This window comes from Prionailurus bengalensis, chromosome E4 (genome assembly GCF_016509475.1).
Source record: "Prionailurus bengalensis isolate Pbe53 chromosome E4, Fcat_Pben_1.1_paternal_pri, whole genome shotgun sequence".
In the NCBI taxonomy this organism is placed as follows: Eukaryota; Metazoa; Chordata; class Mammalia; order Carnivora; family Felidae; genus Prionailurus; species Prionailurus bengalensis.
In genome coordinates, this window is record NC_057360.1 from 6,107,670 (window position 1) to 6,128,324 (window position 20,655).

Consider the following 20,655-nt stretch of genomic DNA (forward strand, 5'->3'; position numbering starts at 1 on the left):
CATAGAGGGATTGTACCTCAACATATTAAAGTCTGTATATGACAAACTCACAGCTAACATCATACTTGATGGTGAAAATTTGAAAGCGTTTACTTTAACATCAGGGGCAAGACCAGGATGTCCGGTCTCACAACTTTTAATCAACATTATGCTGGAAGTGTTAGCTCCAGTAGTCAGACAAGGGAGGGGGGGGTGGGGGAAGGCATCTAAATTGGCAAGGAAGAAGTAAAACTCATTGTTTGTAGGTGAATGATATTATAGATCTAGAAAACCCTAAAACTCTACCAAGAAAACTATAAGAACTAATAAATGAATTCAGTAAAGTTGCAGGATACAAAATTAATATACAGAAATCTCTTGCATTTTTATGCACTTATAAGAAACTATCAAAAAGAGAAAGTAATCCCATTTGAGGTGCCTGGGTGGCTCAGTCAGTTAAGTGTCCGACTTTGGCTCAGGTCATGATCTCATGGTTCATGAGTTCAAGCCCCACATCGGGCTCTGTGCTGACAGCTCAGAGCCTGGAACCTGCTTTGGATTCTGTGTCTCCCTCTCACTCTTTCCCCCTCCCCCACTCATACTCTGTCTCTGTCGCTCAAAAATCAATAGATGTTAAAAGAAAAGAATCCCATTTACAATTAATTCAAAAAGAATAACTTTAACCTAGGAGGTGAAAACCTGCACTCTGAAAACTGTAAGATACTGGTGAAAGAAGTTGAAGGTGACACGAATAATTAGAAAGATATGCCATGTTCATGGATTGGAAAAATTAATATTATTAAAATGTTTATACTACCCAAAGCAATCTACAGATAATCTTTTCACAGAACTGAAACAATAATGCTGAAATTTGTATGGCAATACAAAAGACCCTGAATAGCCAAAGCGTTCTTGAGAAAGAAGGACAAAGCTAGAGGTATCACAAAATTGTATTTCAAGTTATGCTAGAAAGCTATGATAAGGAAAACAGTTTGGGAGTGGCAACAAAATAGACCCATTGATCAATGGAATAGTACAGACGGCCCAGAAATAAACCCACACTTAGTCTGTCATTTTATCTATGACAAAATATGCTAGAGTATACAGTGGGGAAAGACAGTTTCTTCAGTAAATGGTTGCTGGGAAAACTGGAAAGCTACATGCAAAAGAATGAAACTGGACCACTTTTTTTTTTTACATCGTATGCAAAAATAAACTGGAAGAAATATCTAAATATAAGACCTGAAATTATAAAGCCCTTAAAAAAAAAAACATAAGTAGTAAACGTTTGGATAGTGGTTCTAGCAGTATTTTTTTTAAATCTGTTTTCTAAGGCAAGGGCAACAAAATCAAAAATAAACAATTATGACTGCATCAAACTAACATGCTTTTGTAAAGGAAATAATCAACAAAATGAAAAGGCAACCTACTGGATCAGAGAGGATATTTATAAATGAGATATCTGATAAAGCGTTAATATCCAAGATATATAAAGAACGCACACATCTCAAAGCCAAAAAAAAAAAAACAACGAATAATTTGGGGCAAAAAAAAATGGGCAAAGGGCTTAAATAGACATTTTTCCAAAGAAGACCTACAAATGGCCAACAGACACATGAAATGATGCTAAATGTCACTCATAATCAGGGAAATGCAAATTAAAACCACAATGAGATACCACCTCAATGAGATATAACCTGTCAGATGGTTAGTATCAGAAGAAATATCAGGTGTTGGTGAAGATGTGGAGAAAAGGGAACACTCATGCACTGTTGGTGGGAATGTAATGTGGTGCAGTCACTATGGAAAATAGTATGAAGGTTCCTATAAAAATTAAAAACAGAAATACCATATGATGCAGTAATTCTTCTGGGTATTTGCCCAAAGAAAATGAAAACACTAATTCAATAAGATTGAATATATCTCCCAGTGTTTATGCAGCATTTACAATAACCAAGGTATGGAAGCAATCTAAGTGTCCGTCCATAGATGAATGGATAAAGAAGATGTGATATATTTCTCTTCATCCATAAAAATGAATGAAATCTTGCCATTTGTGACATGAATGAACATAGAGGGTATTATGTTAAGTGAAATAAGTCAGAGAAAGACCAGTACCATGTACTTTCACTTATATGTGGATTCTAAAAACCAAAACAAATGAACATATAAAACCACAAACAGACTCATAAATACAGAAAACAAACTGGTGGTTGCCAGAAGGGAAAGGTATGGGATAATGGGCAAAATAGGTGAAAGGGGTTTAAGAAATGCAAACTTCCAGTTATAAAATAAGTCACGGGGGTGTAAAATAAGGCATAGCAGATATAACCAGTAGTACTGTAATAACTTTGTGTGGTGACAGATGGTAATTACACTTACGTGGTGAGCATTTCATATCGCATGTAAGCGTTGAATAGCTATGTTGTACACCTAAAACTAATATAATACCGTATGTCAAATATATTTCAATGAAAACTAATATATTGTTAAAAATAGAGTACTTCGGAAGGAATTCAATTTAAAATATGCAAGACCTTTTCACACAAAGTCACAGATTGCATTGGAAAATTAAAAAGCTAAATAAACGTAGAAATACACCATGCTTATGGATTGGAAAATTTAATTTTTTGAGATAGTAATTTCCCCGGAATTGGTCCATAGATTTAAGACAGTTTGACTCAAAATTCTCATAGACTTTGTTTTGAGAAACTGACACACTGCTTTAAAAACTTATATGGAAAGACATGATTCTTGATCTGATAACACAGCTGTCAATTAGAGCTCCTGAGACTTACTGTCTTACCTATGAACTATGGCTATTTAAAAAAAAAAAAAAACTTCTCTGTGATTTGGGAACAGTTGAAGGCTTTGGCTTTGAAAACCTTTTCTTAGAACTTATGTTGGACGACGGTAAAGATCTTGACTATTTCAATGATGAACTAAACAATAGCTAGACAAAAAAGTTTTTCAAGGTGCAGCAAGCTTTTGGGGGTCAATTTACGTTATGCAAAGATGTTTATAGGCAATAAAATTTAATTGTACTTTTAAAGAATTTTAACTGAATTTTCTTATAGTTCTTTCCTTTTTTTGAAAATATACATTTAAATAAATGCTCCTACAACCAACCCTAAGGTCTATAATGTTAAATGCTTTGGGGATTAATTTCACCTTTGAGTAAGGGTGAGAAGATTATGTGTATGTGGGGGTATTATCCTGGAGTAGACTTTATTTGTGTTAATGTCATATTTTACAAAAGGGACATATTTGATTCATTTACCCTTCTTCATTAATGGGAAATTGTACTTGTTTTTATAGGGAAGAGTGGACAGAAGCTATTCAGGCTGTAGCAGACAGACTTCAGAGACAAGAAGAGGAGAGAATGAATTGTAGCCCAACTTCACAAATTGATAACATAGGGGAGGAAGAGATGGACGCTTCCACAACCCATCATAAAAGAAAGGTAGAAAATAGTATCTTATCCCCTACTCAGGCACGGCACTTACGCGTGTGGAAGGAACACACTAAAAATTGCCATTTGTAAAACGTGTTGGCCGGTACAACTATATGGGTGAGGGTGGTGTTTATCCAGGTAAATCTGAAATACCTGTCATTGTTTAAAACCAAGTAATTTAAACGTCATTTTCGTGGTTCAGCACTTCGCACTGACTGCTGATAGGGCTTCTCAGGTCGTTGTTGACTGAAGTGCCATCATGCTGGTTTATAATTTGCATTTTCCTCTTATTGTTTTTAATACCATTTTAGAACTTGGAAATAATGTTTTCCCTAATGATTGGGTCCTGTTCCATGTGGTATTTATTTTGTACGCTCTGAGAGCAGAAGCGGAAACGGTTGTAGTGTGCTTCCTACCTGAAGCCCCAGCCTTATGAGTATCAGCGGGAACGCAAATAGTCTTGGAAATAATAGTTTTTATTTTAATGGCTGCTCCTGAGCCAGTGAGGGAAACAGACATTCCTTCCCTGAGTGCTCCAGATTAATAAATGCCAATTTAGAGATTGATCGAAATTATAAATTATGTTTTTCATTGCTACAGAAAATTGAAAAGCAACTTCCTTGTGTGAAAATGGTATTTTAGGATTAATCTAAAGGTCTCAGTGTTCAAAGTAAATGAACGTGCCATTTATCGTGTTAGAATATATTTGTTATAATAAATTGTAAATTTCATCTTGATGTAGGAGAACACTAATTTTGAATGTAATTACCCATGTAATTTGCTATTAGCATAATGATGAAGAACTCTTTTGGCATTAGACTGCTTGAGTTCAAATCCTCCTTTTCCCACCTGGTACACGTGTGAACTTGATGAAGTTACACTGTCACAACCTATGGCTCATTAATTATTCTCTCCTTTTCTGAAATTTCTGTTTTTTGTTTTTTGTTTTTTAAGTTTATTGTGTTGATTTTGAGAGAGTGCAAGCAGGAGAGGGGCAGAGATAGAGGGAGAGAGAGATTCCCATGCAGGCTCCACGCTGTCAGTGCAGAGCCCAACACGGGACTGTGAGAAGATGACGTGAGCCAAAATCAAGAGTCAGAAACTTAACCCACTGAGGCACCAGGTGCCCCTGAAATTTCTGTTCTAATTACAGTAATATTCTATGCTTGATCTTGGCCAAAAGTGGTGTCTTCATTGAAGACTTATACTCTGTTTGTTAGTTGAAGTGAATCCCTCTTTTCTTTTATCAACTTAACGCCTACCTGGTTCTTCAGTCATTGCAAAAAACAAAAACAAAAAAACCCACAGTGTAGTTTTCCTCACCTACTCAGAGATAAGAAAGCTGCTTCTGCACATCTATGTGCACATGTACGTGATGAATGTAAAATTTGACTGTGCTCATAAATTTAAAATCAGATCCCAGTTAATCTCATCCTTTGAATTATAAACTACCCCAGATGATACTAGCTATACTCTAAGTCTGTAGAATTGCTAAAACTCTGCTGAACAACCCATGTTACTAAAAAGCTGCTGTTGGGGCAGTTCCTGGTTGAAAGTGGGGAGTTTATAACACCCTAATGAGAAGTACTGTTACTGATGGATGAGAGAATTTGGAAATGAATATGGAAACTTAACCAGAGAATTTTGAATGAAGAGAGACAAATGTTTTCAAAGATGTAAAAATGGAAAAATATGGAGATTTTTTTTTCTGGTAAGGCTTTTTATTATAAATCATCATAAAAGCACAATGCAGTTTTCTCATTTTGCCGTTACAAGTGCAGATTATCTTAGAATTCATCACCTTCACTAATTATCACTTGTAAATGTTTATTACAAGTTTATTTTGTGCTATGCTCTCAGAAGTACTTTTATATGTATTATCTCATTTAATCCTCACAAATATCGTATGAGGTAGGTACTATTATTACCCCCATTTTACAGTGATTCATCTGACATTGAGATACATTAAATATCTTTTTCAAGCATGTAAGGACTTTCAATTCTATACTGTATAACTTCAGTGTGCAACTTATTGATTGATATATCTTGAGCCTTTATAATCACTATAATTATTTATACTCATTACATGACCAAATTATATTAGAGAACAAAATTAGATATTCTCCCTTACAATTGTAGTCAGTTTCTCAAAATATTATGTCAAGCTGTTGCACTTACTCAGTGTTTCAGTATTAGTTAATTTCATTTTATACGGCGAACTCTTGGGAAAATCAGTAGAATTTTAAAATTACAAAATAGTGGTAGAAAGTGAGGTTTAAAATTTTTTTTCAATGTGTATTTATTTTTGAGAGAGAGAGAATGCAAACTGGGGAGGGGCAGAGAGAGAGAGAGAGAGAGGGAGACAGACTCCAAAGCAGGCTTCAGGCTCGGACCTGTCAGCACAGAGCCCATCGTGGGGCTCAAACCCACGAACCGTGACCTGAGCCGAAGTTGGAAGCTTAACCGACTGAGCCACCCAGGTGCCCCGAAAGTAAGGTTCTTAAAGCAGATTCTCTAAGAAAACTCTCACTGAAACTGGGTCTCCAAAATTCAAAATTGATGCAGTCAAAAGTATTTTGAAAATGGGGGGATCCATTGACTTATTGGACCTATATCTGATTTCCATTGTTCTTTTTTATTTAATTTCATCTTAAATGAAATAGTATGAAACTGTTTTAAGTAACAAAGAGTGTAAAAAAAGATAGAACCTGTGCACCACTATTCTGTGATGTTTCTAACAATTTGGTTAAAAAGGATTAAATAGTACTGTCACTTCCCTAGTTCCCTAAAACTACATCCTTTACATGGCTCCGGTATCATAAAAAGAATGGTAGAAGTTCAGATGATTTTTCATTTCAAACTGTAAACACAGATATTCTGAAATAAGAACACCTTTCTCATAGTTTACCGTGTCCATTTTCTTCGTCGTTCACTTTTTGAAAAACGAGTGACAGGATGAAGAGACTAGCTACTAATTGTGGTAGCTCTGCTGAGAATTGTCGCGACTATTTTCTCTTGTCTCCAGCAGACAGATGGTCACTTCTCTTAGTGGCAGAGTATTGCCCAAAACCTGCCACCTGAGGTGAAGAGTCCCTTAGGGAAAGATACTGGGTGGTGGGAAAGAAGCAGAGGGCCTCATAATCAGATTTATTGGTGGTTCTGTGTTTAAACGAAAAGATGATCTTTCAAAAGAATTTGATTGGAGGACTCAGAAGTGCCTACTCTGGGTCTGCCAAGTGGCCATTCCCTAGACCCTGTCAGATATGTGAAGGGGCACAGCATAAAAGGCCAAATGAGAGTCAAAGTTCTGCTCAGTTTTTTTTTTTTTAAGTATATTTATTTAGAGACAGAGCGTGAGTGGGATCAGGGCAGAGAGAGAGAGGCAAAGAGAGAGAATCCTAAACAGGCTCCATGCTGCCAGCACAGAGCCTGATGTTGGACTCGAACTCACGAAACCACGAGATCATGACCTGAGGTGAAACCAAGAGTCGGACGCTTCACCGACTGATCCACCCAAGCACCCCGTGTTCGGCTTCATTTTTCAGTGACCAGTGTAGGCCTCTCCGAGGGTGGCTACTTACCATCTCCTGAGTTGGTAGAAAGTGTAAGCAATATGTTCTACCTTCCCATTAAGTCTGGCTCCAGTTCTTGGAGTTGTGTCACCTAATGCCTGGCTACACTAACTCAAAGCAATGGCTGGCATGGGGAGGCAGAGTGAAGAAAAGAAGTTTCCGTGTGACCTGCAGAAATCACGTGATCCCTCACTGCCTATCCAGAGAGGGAGCAGCGGCCTCATCAGTGGTGGAGAGGTTGGCAGGACAAAGACATGGATCTTTTGAGAGCACCCCCCTTTTTGCTTAGTGCCCCATGGGGCTTTGTTTGGTTTAGCTCGTAACATTGCAATTGTGGAAATTATTCTCTTGGACCAAATATGTTAAAACATCTGTATTCTCTTCTGAGTGGTTTCTTGTATTCATCTTCAGTTACATAGTCATATTCTTTAACCCGAATTTTGAAGTATACAGTTAGTCTTTCTCTTATATTCTAGTGTGTATTTGAATACTCTTACGAAGCATTTGTTATGTGTGCCCATGCATCTCTTAACCTAAAACGGCCACATTGACGTGGAAGAAAAGAGTGTAACTATGTAAGATATTTGCTTAATGGATTTTGGGGATTGGGTTTTAGAGGATTAACTTTTCTGCAGAGTCTCCATGCTCTCATCTTTTATTAAAATCTTACTGAATTTTTCCCTTAACACCATTGAAAAGAGGAAAACATTTTGTAATAGGTTACATTTCACTTGTAAAGACTAGATAATTACTGTGTGTACCGTGCTGAACGTGAGCATTTGGTATCAAAGATGCTTTTTAAGTTTTCTGAAGTTTTGTCAAAATATGGAACTGTTTCTGATTTTATCACATAGAATGCTTTTACTAATATTAATTTCCATGCAAATTCTCTTTTTTTAAGGTTGGCAGTCAAACTGTGAAATATAAAGATAGGAGTATTATACTTTAAACCTCCTTTTCTCTAAGAATTGCAATCTTAAGGAATGTAGCAATATAATTACATAGTGCTTTTCATCTGGAAATGCCATAAGGCAATTTACAAACTCTTTTCTGATTTTTATCCCTAAGAATTCAGTTTCCATTTATGTGATATTTAATAATAGGATGCAGGAAGTATGATTTTTCAGTGCATTTAGCTAAAAATTGAGGAGGGTACTGCTCAGATGAAGCTTTGAGCAAAAAATAACATCATAGCCTAGTTATGAGAATAACAGCTCTCAACTCGTTATTGCCATGGAATTAAACTACCCAAGTTTAACATTAAAACAATAACAGTGTATTTCAGTATATATCTCATGATTTTTCAGTTTGTGTGGGCAGTTCTACGGGTCTCCCATGGATCTCCCAAACAGTTGCATTCAGTGTTAGCACATTGGCCAGGCTGGAAAATCCAAGAAAGACTTTCTCACATTTCTGGATACTTGGTTCTTCTCCATGTGATCTCTTAGCATATGGTGTCTCATCATCCAGGTTCTTTCTACGTGGCCCCTTTCCCCAGAAGATAGTCTAGACTTCCTTATGGCATGAAAGCTGGCTTTCAGTTATGACTTTTCCAGGAGGTGAAAACACAAGCTGCCAGATTTAAAGGCTGGGCCTGAACTGGCATGTTATCACTTTGGTCATATTCTGTGTTCAAAGCAGGACACAAGGCTGGCCCAGGGAGAGGGAAAGTTGAGTCTATCTCTTCATGAGAAGAATGTGCGTATGGGGAGTCAGGGGACTTAGTGGTGCCATTGTTGGAGACCACCTAGCACAGATAGCTTTGTGGTCATATAGTACTCCTTGATTTGGAAAAATCTATTAATGAAAACACAGTTTCTTAATACTACCTGTTATTCAAATGACACGAACTTTGTTAACTATATTCTGTATATTTAGTGCCACATGTTTGATTTTTTGTTAAATTGGTAAATGTACTTTGCTATTTTCCCTGATACATTTTGCTACTTTTCTTTTGAACTAGTGTTTTTTTTTTAATTTTTTTTTTTAACGTTTATTTATTTTTGAGAGACAGAGAGAGACAGAGCATGAGCACGGAAGGGGCAGAGAGAGGGAGACACAGAATCTGAAGCAGGCTCCAGGCTCTGAGCTGTCAGCAGAGAGCCTGAAACGGGGCTCAAACTCACAAACTGCGAGATCATGACCTGAGCCGAAGTCAGATTCTCAGTTGACTGAGCCACCCAGGTGCCCCCCCTTTTTTTTTGAGAGAGAGAGAGAGCAGGGGAGGGGCAAAGAGAGAGAGAGAATCCCAAGGAGGCTCGATGCTGTCAGCACATAGCCTGATGCAGGGCTTGATCTCACAAACCATGACATCATGACCTGAGCCTAAAACAAGAGTTGGATGCTTAACTGACTGAGCCACCCAGGCGCCCCTTGAACTAAAGATATTTTTGAATGATTAAGACATTATAATTTGACATTTGGAAAAATTTTCAAAATTATAAACAGCAAATAAACTTGAAAGGGAATATAGGCATTTGTTTCTAAAACTTAGAATTTTTACATGTCATGTACATGAGGAATATTGGTCTGTAGCTTTCTTGTAATGTTTTTGTCTGGTTTTGATAATCAGGGTAATGATGGCCTTATGGAATTAATTGGGAAGTATTCCCTTTTTCTCAACTTTCTTCTTTAGGCGTGTACATAGAATTGGTATCATTTCTTCCTTAAATGTTTATAAAATTCAGCAGTGAAACCATCTAGCCCCTAGAGTTTTCTTTGTGGAGAGGTTTTTGACCACAAATTCAATTTCCTTAGTAAACATAGGGCTATCAAGGTATCTGTTTCTTAAGTGGGCTTCGAAAGTTTGAGGCTTTCAGGGAATTTTTTCATTTCATGTATATTGCCAATTTTATGAGCTTATAGCTGTTTATAATATTCCCATGTGATCCTTTTAGTATCCGTAGAATCTGTAGTGATGTCAGCTCTCTCTCATTCCTGACATTGGTTAATTTGTGTCTCTTGTTCTTATTTTCCAGGCCAATCTGGCTAGAGGTTTGTCATTTTTATTGATCTTCTCAAAGAACCAGCTTTTGGTTTCACTGAGATCCTCTACTTTTTTTTTCTTTTTAAAATTTAATTGATTTCTGCTCTGATCTTCATTATTTCCTTCTATTTCTCTTGAGTTTAATTTGTTCTTGTTCAGTTTCTTAATGTAGAAGCTGAGATCACTGATTTGGGACATTCTTGACATTTGCTTCAGATGGGTGGTAACCAGAAAAAAATATAAAAATCTTCAATAACTTCTGATCATCTGTAGGATAAAATCCAGATTCTGAAATTATTATTCATAAAACCCTCTGAACTGAATTTAAATTCAATATGATAAACTGAGCATACCCAGTTATCTCCCCTTCCATTTAAAAGCCCATTAAAATGGTAATAAAGGCATTTTAAAAAGAGATAAGTCCATACAAACAAAAAGCTGGGGGGTGGGGGAAGGCATCGGTGCAAAAGCAGTATCGAAATTAAGGAAGTTTGTGGAAGAATGCTCATAGAGCAGGAAAAGTGTGCATCTAGAGGGCTGTAAAGAGCAAGTAGCAGGTCAGCTTGGCAAAATCCTGGGAATCACCTGCCTTAGGAATGAGAAATGAAACTGAATACAGGCAGATTAATTAAAGGCATTCTTAGACTTCCCTGCCTTTCTGCTCTGATTGCACCAATTGCTTTCTCAGATTTGTACTGCCACTTTCTTAGGTTTCTTCTTCTTGTGATCCAGGTTATTGTCAACATTTCTTATACACATATCTTTCACTTTCTAGGATTCTATCCTTACTTCGCTTGAGTACATTCTCAGATAGCTTCCCTGAAAAGGACTGCTTCCTTACATGTATCTGGAAATGTTTGTGGGGCGCATTTTTGATGATCATGTTGTTTGGGGAAAGTGACACTACCAAGTCCTTAAAAACCTGAGTCCTTAGAAAACAGTGTGGAAGTTTCTCAAAAAATTAAAAATAGAATTATTATAGGATCCAGTAATTCCACTACTGAGTATTTATCCAAAGAAAACAAAAACACTATTTGAAAAGATATATGCACCCCTATGTTCATTGTAGCATTTTTTACAATAACCAAGATATGGAAAGAGGCCAAGTGTCCATTGATAGACAGATGGATAAGAAGATGTGGTATATGTACACCATGGAATACTACTCAGCCATAAAAAATAATGAAAACTTGCCATTTGCAACAACATGGATGGATCTAGAGAGTAGTGTGCTAAATGAAGTGTCAGAGAAAGACAAATACCATATGAATTCATTTATATGTGGAATTTAAGAAATAAAGCAAATGAACAAACAAAGGAGGAAAAAAACCAGACTCTTAAATACAGAGAACAAATTGGTGGTTGCCAGAGAGAAGGCAGGTGGAAAAGACTGGTGAAATAGATGAAGGGGATTAAGAGTACACTTAACTTGATGAACACTCAGAAGTGCATAGAACTGTTGAGTCATTATGTTGTGCACTGAAACTAATATAATACTCTGTTAATTATACTTCAATAAAAAGAGAAAAAAAAGAAACTTGAGTCCTTGAAAGTGAATGAAAATGGTTCTATTTTTCCTTTCCTCCTACACTTGACTGATAGTTTGGCTAGCTGAGGAATTTGAGGTTCACAGTTACTGCCTTTAGTATCTGAGAATTGCTTAAATTATTTCTAGCATCCATGATTGTTGGTGAGGTAGCTATTGCCAGTCTGATTCTTCTTCACTTAAGTGTGCTTAAAAATTGGTAAAATTTACTTTTGGGTAGATACCACAAACATATACCTATATGTTTATAAATGAATTGCATCAAATATTTCATATTACATTTTTTTAATTTATATTTTTCAGACAATGAATGATTTTGACTATTTGAAACTACTAGGTAAAGGCACTTTTGGAAAAGTTATTTTGGTTCGAGAGAAGGCAAGTGGAAAATACTATGCTATGAAGATTCTGAAGAAAGAAGTTATTATTGCAAAGGTAATTGATTAATAGAGTTGATTACTAAATATTTGTGTATGGTATGCACATATGTGTGTTCACGCATACACATGACTGAAGTGTAGAAATTCCATTAAGTAACCAAAATGTAGATTGTTGGTTACTGCTGCGGTAGTATCTGTATATCAATATTTATTTATAACATTAACATTTTCAAAAGTTTATAATATTATCTGGAAGTTGTATACTGAAGGTATTTTATTTCCTTGAGATAGAAATATTTATTTATGTGTGTTTGGGGGAATGTTTTTACTGTCTCTTTGTGACGTGTATCACTGATTATACTTAGTGTTGCTTTTTAATGTTTTTCCCCAACATTCTGAATTTTCTGTTATTAAATAAAAAAGTGATTAGGATAACACCGATGACTTGTACCCGTATATTATACAGCTTATATAATGATGAATGGAAGAGCATCTTTAATAGATTTGAAAATATAGGAATCATAAAACTAAAAGAAGTAGCAGTCTTTGAAATTCTTTCAGGAGGCCTTAACCCCCATCTCCGTAACTTAGATCCATACAGATAACTAGCATGTTAATGATGCTAGTCCTCACTCAAGAGTTCTGAATTGAGGGGCTCCTGGGTGGCTCATGATCTCACGGTTTGTGAGGTTGAGCCCCGTGTTGGGCTTTGTTCTGACATCACAGAGCCTGGAGCCCACTTTGAGTTCTGTGTCTCCCTCTCTCTCTGCCCCTCCCCTGCCCATGCTGTGGTTCTCTCAAAAACAAATAAACATAAAAATTTTTAAAAAATATATTATTATCATACTTTATAGACTACTTTAACTTTCCATTATTTGCAACCACCATTGACCGTTGAACAAGATGGAGGTTAAGAATGACTCCCTGCTCAGTCAGAAATCCACATCTAACTTTTGACTAAAGTTAACTACTAACAGTATATGGTTGACTGAAAGCCTTCATGGTATCATGAACGGTTCATTAACATATTTTGTATGTCATATGTCTTATATACTGTATTCTTACAATGAAGTAAGCTAGAGAAAAGAAAATGTTATTAAGAAAATCATTAAGGAACAGAAAATACATTCACAGGACTGTACTGTATTTGTTGAAAACAATCTGCGTGTAAGTGGACCCTCACAGTTCAAACCCATGTAGTGCAGGGGTCAGCTGTATAGTTTCCTCATCTCCCCTGTGTTTGTACATTTGTTTTAATTTCAACTGTTACACAAGTCTGTGTCTGGTATTGGAAAGAACACTGACCTTGGAGTCATGCAGGCCTGGATTCACTTCCCAGCTTTGTGTCTTACCACCTAATGGCCTTTAACAAGCAGTTTGGGGGCAGTACTGCTCCCTTAGGGACATTTGTAATGTTTTAGGGTAGTGTATTCATTTAATCACAGTGAATCAGTGGAAGAGAAACTACTGAGTGTCACCAGGTGGAGGCCACGTGTGCTGAGTACATGTTGAGTAGCCCAACAAAGCATTGGATTTTTCATTTGTAAAATTCTACTTGTTAAAAGACAAAAAAGTATTTCTGGACAGGAATATTGAGGATTTGGATATTTAGTATAGTGCCTGACTCTTATTATTCATTAAACTGCTATCTTCCCGGAGGTAGTATAGTGTAGTAGGCTCTGCCACTTACTAAATGATCCCAAACAAATTGCTCAACTTTTTATGCCTTTGTTTCCTCATCTGCAAAATGGGGGAAATGATAGTGCCTGTCTCATAGAGTTGTTGTCAGGATTAAATGAATGAATACATGTAATAGCATTTGCTGTAAACAAAATTAAGATTAAAATAGTATTAAATGAAAATCTATTGTTGTTATGAGGATTTGCTATGATTATTATTACTCTTACCATCTACTGTGTGTGAGGCATCAGTAAAAATATCATTTCCATTCTGTTTTTTTCTTTTATGCATTAGCCTCACCTAGAGCCTGTCTTCCCTTACTAATTAATTGTATTTTTCTCACTAACTCCACAGAACTGGGTATATTTCACAAGTGAGAGAATATCTAGATTGGTATACTACCCTTGATACGTTTGCCAACAAATCCCTTTATCCATTTCTTGAAAGAGAATATAATATGTCTGCTTATAGAAAAATGATTAAGCAGTATAATGTTTTAGAGTCTGACAAGACCTGGGATTTGAATCCTGATGTGCCAATCACAGAGCCTCATAGAGAGGAGTAAGTGATGTCCATGTGCCTTATTACTGTTGACATTAACACTGACCACCTGATTAAAGTATTGGCTACCAGCATTCTCCACTGTAGAATTACCATTTCTCCCGTTGTAGTTAATAACTATCTTAGGGGAGATACTCTGAGACTATACAAGTGTCCTTTTTCTTCTTAAACTTTTGCCCGCTCATTTTAACTTCCATCAGTGGATCTTGTCTACAGTACTTATTACTGTGGCATACTAGTGGTATTTTCTTTTTTCCCCTAATTCTTTGTGCCTTTGTATCAATTTTTGTAATCTTTTCAAAGAACCAACTTTTGGGGCGCCTGGGTGGCGCAGTCGGTTAAGCATCCGACTTCAGCCAGGTCACGATCTCGCGGTCCGTGAGTTCGAGCCCCGCGTCGGGCTCTGGGCTGATGGCTCAGAGCCTGGAGCCTGTTTCCAATTCTGTGTCTCCCTCTCTCTCTGCCCCTCCCCCGTTCATGCTCTGTCTCTCTCTGTCCCAAAAATAAATAAACTTTGAAAAAAAAAATTTAAAAAAAAAAAAAAAAAAAAAAAAAGAACCAACTTTTACTTTCATTGCTTTTTCTCTGTTTTTCTATTCTCTGTTATTTATTTCTAATCTTTACTATTTCCTTCCTTGTGCTAGCTTTAGCTTTAGTTCTTAAGCTGTAAAGTTAGATTGAAGATTTGATATCTGTCTTCTTTATAAATGTAAGCGTCTAAATCTACAATTTCCCACTTAGCACTACTTGTGATGCATCCCATAAATTTTGGTGTGTTACATTTTTCTTTTCATTCATTTCTCAGTATTTTCTCATTTAATTTCCCTTGTGATTTCTCCTTTGATCCATGGATTAAGATTCTACTGTTTAATTTCTACAGATGTGTAAATTTTCTAATTTTCTTCTGTTTTTCATTTCAAACTTCATCCCACTGCTGTTAGAGAAGATACTGGGTTTGATATCTATCTTTTAAATCTATTGAGACTTATTTTGTGGCCTAACATATGGTGTATCCTGGAGAATTTTCCATGTGCACTTGAAAAGAATGTGTAATCTGTTGTTGGGTAAAATGTTCTCTGTGTGTCTGTTAGGTCCAGCTGGTTTATTATGTTAAGTCCTCTGTTTTTTACTTACCTTTCATCTGGTTGTTCTCTCTCATTATTGTGAGTAGGGTATTGATGTCTCCAACTATTACTGTAGAACTATTACTCATTTCAATTCTATTTTTGCTTCATACATTTTGAGGGCTTATTATTAGGTACATAAATGCTTATAATTGTTATTTCTTGATGGATTGAGCCTTTTATTAATACCTTTTTTTTTTTTGTCTTTTGTAACCTTTAAAAAAATTTTTTTTTGGTCTGATAATGGTAAAACCACCCCTGCTCTCTTTTGATTATTTTTGTATGAAATATTCCATCCTCTCAGTTTCATTATATTTGTGTCTTTGGCTCTAAAGTAAGCCTCCTGTAGATAGCGATCATTTTGTTGTTGTTAAATCCATTCTGCCATCTCTTATCTTCTGATTGGAGAGTTTAATCCGTTTACATTAAAATAAATACTTACAAGGAGGGAGTTCTGTCACTATTTTCTTTATGCTTTATACTTTCCTTGTCCCACATTATCTGCATTACTGACTTCTTTTATGTTTAATTGATTTTATTTTCGTGAAACATTTTAATTCCCTTCTCATTTCCTTCTCTATATATTCTATAGCTATTTTCTGTGTGGTTACCATGGGGATTACATTTAACATCCTAAAATTATAACACTCTAATTTGAATTTATACCACCTTAACTTCAGTAACATACGAAAACTGCTTCTGTGCTCCTCTGCCACTCTACTCAAGGCTTTTTAAGTTATTGATGTCATAAACTACATCTTTATTCTTTTTGGTGCAATTGTTAATGGGATTGTTTTCTTAATTTCTCTTTTTACTACTTTATTATTAGTGTAGACAAATCCAAGAGATTTCTGTATGTTAATTTTGCATCCTGCAACTTCACTGAATTCATCTTAATTTCTCTTTCTACTACTTTATTATTAGTGTAGACAAATCCAAGAGATTTCTGTATGTTAATTTTGCATCCTGCAACTTCACTGAATTCATCTATCAGTTCTATTGGTTTTTTTGGTGGAGTTTTTAAGGTTTTCTGTATATAGTACTGTGTCACTGCAAATAGTGACAGTTTTACTTCTTTCTTCTTGATTGGATGCCTTTTATTTCTTTTTCTTGTTTTATTGCTATGGCTGGACTTCCAGTACTGTGTTGGTTAAACATGGTGAGAGTAAGACATACTAGTCTTATTCCTGATCTCAGAAGAAAGGCTATCAGTTTTTCACCATTATAATGTTAGCTGTGGTTTTTCATATATGGCCTTTATTATGTTGAGGTATGTTCCCTCTAAACCTACTTATTGTTGAGAGTTTCTATCATGAATGGAAGTTGTATTTTGATAAATCTTTTTTCTGTATCTATTTATATGATCATAAAGTTTTGATCCTTTTTCTTATTAATGTGAGATATCACATTGATTGATTTGTGAATCTTTTAAAATTTTTTTAATGTTTGTTTTTAAGAGCAAGCAAGAAAGAGACAGAGTGCAGATGGGGGAGGGGCAGAGAGAGAGAGAGGGAGACACAGAATTGGATGCAGGCTCCAGGCTCTGAGCTGGCAGCACAGAGCCCCATGCCGGGCTTGAACTCAAAAACCATGAGATCATGACCTGAGCCAAAGTCAGCCGCTTAACCGACTGAGCTACCCAGGCGCCCCTGATTTGCAAATACTGAATCAATATCCCTGGAATAAATCCCGCTTGATTGTGATGAATTTTTTTTTTTAATGTACTGTTGAATTTGGTTTGCTGATATTTTGTTGAGGATTTTCGCATCTCTTTTCATCAGAGATATTGGTCTGTAATTTTTTTTATTTGTTTTTTTTTTTTTTGGTAGTGTCAGGGTAATAGACATCAGGTAGATATCAGGGTAATGCTGACCTCATAGAGTGGATTTGGAAGTTTTCCTTCCTCTTCTATTTTTTGGAATAGCTTAGAATATAGGTATTAATTCTTCTTTAAATGTTTGCTAGAACTCATCTGTGATTTTGATTACTGATTCAATGTCATGACAGTAATTGATCAGTTCAGATCCTCTATTTTTTCCTGATTCAGTTGAAAGATTATGTTTCTGGGAATTTATCCATTTGTTCTAGGTTGTCCAATTTGTTGGCATATCATTTTTTTAAGTGTTTTTTTTTTTTTTTTTTTTTTTTTTTTTTTGAGAGAGAGTGAGCGAGAATGTGAGCAGGGGAGAGGGGTAGAAGAAGAGAGAGAATCCCAAGCAGGCTCCGCACTCAGCATGGATCCCACAAACCTGGGATTGTGACCTGAGCTGAAATCAGGAGTTGGATGCTCAACCAACTGAGCCACCCAGGTGCCCCTGTTGGCATATAATTTTTTATAAAATAATTTTATAATCCATTGTATTTCTGTGGTGTTGGTTGTTATTTCTCCTCCTTTGTTTCTGATTTTATTTATTTAAGTCTTTTTTTTTTTTTTTTTTTTTTTTTTGCAGATGTGTCTGGCTAAAGGTTTATCAATTTTGTTGATTGTTTCAGAGAACCAGCTCCTGGCTTAATTGGTCCTTTTTCATTCTTGTTTGTTTGGTTGTTTGAAATAGTCTCTATTTAATTTATTTCTGCTCTAGTGATTATTATTTCATTCTTTTTACTAGCTTTGGGGTTCTTTTTTTCTACTTCTTTTTAGGTGTAAAGTTAGGTTGTTAATTTGAGATTTTTCATTTTCTCTTTGATTTTTTGGTTTGCCCATTCATTGTTTAGTAGAATGTTGTCTGACCTCCGCCTATTTGTGTTGTCTCCAGACTTTTTGTTGTGGTTGATTTCTACTTTTATATCACTGTGGTCAGAAAAGATGCATGATAAGATTTCAGTCTTCCTAAGATTATTCAGACTTGTTTTGTGGCCCAGCATGTGATCTGTCCTGGAGAATGTTCCAGGCACACTTGAATAGAATGTATATTCTGCTTCTTTTGGCTGAAATGTTCTATATATGTCTGTTAGCTCCATCTGGTCTAATGTGCCATTGAAAGCCACTGTTTCCTGGTTGATTTTCTTTCTGCATGACCTTTCCATTGATGTAAGTGGGGTGTTAAAGTCCCCTCCTATTGTATCATTGTTAGTCTCTTCCTCTGTATTTCTTAATAATTGCTTTATGTAATTTGTAATTATAATTTGTGCAACTTACAATTGTGCTGTCCTCTTGTTGGATTGATCCCTTTATCATTATGCAGTGCCCTTTTTTATCTCTTGCCATAGTCTTTGCTATAAAGTCTACTTTGTCTGATGTAAGTATTGCTAACCTGGCTTTTTTTTTTTTTTTTTTCACTTCCATTTGAATGGTGTATGTTTTTCTGTTTGTATGTGTCTTTAGGTCTGAAGTGTGTTTCTTGTAGGCAGCATATAGATGAGTGTTGCTCTTACCCATTCAGTTACCCTATGTCTTTTGCTTGGAGCATTTAATCCATTTCTGTTTAAAGTAATCATTGATTGGTATATACTTACTGCCATTTTTAAATTTGTTTTCTGGTTTTATAGTTATGTAGTGTTATGTAGTTATGTAGTGGTATGCTTGGTTTCCTTGCTCTTTATGTTTTGTGTATCTGTTGTAGGTTTTTGATTTGTGGTTACTATTAGGCTCATGTATAACACGTGTATAGCAGTCTATATTAAGTTGATTATTACATAAGTTCAAACACATAAAAGCACTAGATATTTACTCCCTCTTCCATTTTTTGTGTATATGATGTTGTATTTTACGTCTTTTTATTTTGTGTAGTCCTTGACTGATATTTTGGATATAATTGATTTTACTTCTTTTGCATTTTAACCTCCATACTGGCTTTATAAGTGATTAATCTATTATTTTATTATATGTTTGTTTTTAACTGAAATTTTTTTTCCTTTCATTATTTTCTTACTCATGATGATGGCCTTTTCTTTCCACTCAAAGGATTCCCTTTAATATTCCTTGTAATACATGCTTAGTGGTAAATGAACTCCTTTAACTTTTGTCTGGGAAACTCTTTTATTTGTCACTCTATTTTGAATGGTAATCTTGCTGGGTAGAGTATTCTTGGTTGCAGGATTTTACCTTTGAACACTTTGAATATATCATGCTACTCTCTTCTGGCCTGCCAAGTTTCTGCTGAAAAAACAACTGATAGCCCTACAGAGTTCCCATTGTATGTAACTTTTATTTTCTCTTGCTGCTTTTAAAATTCTTTCTTTGGCTTAGCCCTATGGAGTTTTCCCCATATGTAACCATGTTATTTTCTTTTGCTCCTTTTAAAATTCTGTCTTTGGGATGCCTGGGTGGCTCAGTCAGTTGAGTGTCCGACTCTTGATTTCGGCTCAGGTCATGATCTCACGGTTCATGGGTACAAGCCCTGCATCGGGCTCTGCTCTGACAGTGCAGAGCCTGCTTGGGATTCTGTCTCTCCCTCTCTCTCTGCCTCTCCCCCACTCTCTTCCTCTCAAAATAAATAAATAAAGTTTAAAATTCTCTCTTTGTCATTACTTTTGCCACTTTAATTACTTTATGTCCTGGTGTGGACCTCTTTGAGTTGATTTTGTTTGAGGTTCTCTGTGCTTTCCAGATCTGCGTGTCTGTTTCCTTCCCCAAGTTAGGGAAGTTTTCAGCTATTATATCTTTAAATAACTTTTCTGCCCCCTTTTCTCCTTCTTCTCCTTCTGGGATCCTTATAATGTGAATATTACTATGCTTGATGGAGTTGCTGAGTTCCTTTAACCTTTTGTCATTTTTCAGTATTATTTCTCTTTACTGCTCAGCTTGTTGCTTTCCATTACCATCTTCCAGATTGCTGATGTGTTCTTCTGCATTTTCTAATCTACTGTTGGTTGGCTGTAGTGTATTTTTTTATTTCAGTTATTCAGTTTTTAATCTCTGATTGGTTCTTTTTATGTTTTCTGTCTCTTTGTTGAGGGTCTTACTGAGGTCTTCCAGTCTTTCTTCAAGTGTAGTAAATATCTTTATGACTGCTACTTTGAATTCTTAATCAGACATATTGCTTATATCCGTTTTATTTATCTCATTGTGATTTTTGTCTTGTTCTTTCATTTGGAACATACTCCTCTGTCTCCTCATTTTATCCAACTTTCTGTGTTTGTTTCAGTGTATTGGGGTGTCAGCCCTGTCTCCAAGTTTTGAAAGTAGTGGCTTTATATAAAAGAGGTCCTGTGGTGCCCTGGAGTGCAATGCCCCCGGTCACTAGAACAAGGTGCTCCAGGGTGTCTCCTGGGTGGGCTGCATGTGCCCTACTGTTGTGGCTAAGCAGTGTGTCCCTTCAGTCCAGTTAGCTGCGGTGACTTGCTTTGCCTGCAGTGGGAACACTGGGCAGGATTCGGTCCCTGTGCTGTTGAGGTCCCCTGCAGAGCTAGTGGAAGCTCATGGTGGGGTCA

The 20,655-nt window shown here is 36.1% G+C and overlaps 1 protein-coding gene across 3 annotated transcripts in view; it reads left to right on the plus strand.

Moving 5' to 3' along the window:
* AKT3 (AKT serine/threonine kinase 3) overlaps positions 1–20,655 on the plus strand; it is a 308,798-nt gene that overhangs the window by 173,512 nt on the left and 114,631 nt on the right. For all 3 annotated transcript variants that reach the window (XM_043568301.1, XM_043568303.1, XM_043568302.1), the window contains 2 exons: positions 3,298–3,442; positions 11,841–11,972. In XM_043568301.1, the coding sequence (XP_043424236.1) occupies positions 3,298–3,442; positions 11,841–11,972 (277 nt within the window). The remainder of the gene's footprint in view (positions 1–3,297; positions 3,443–11,840; positions 11,973–20,655) is intronic.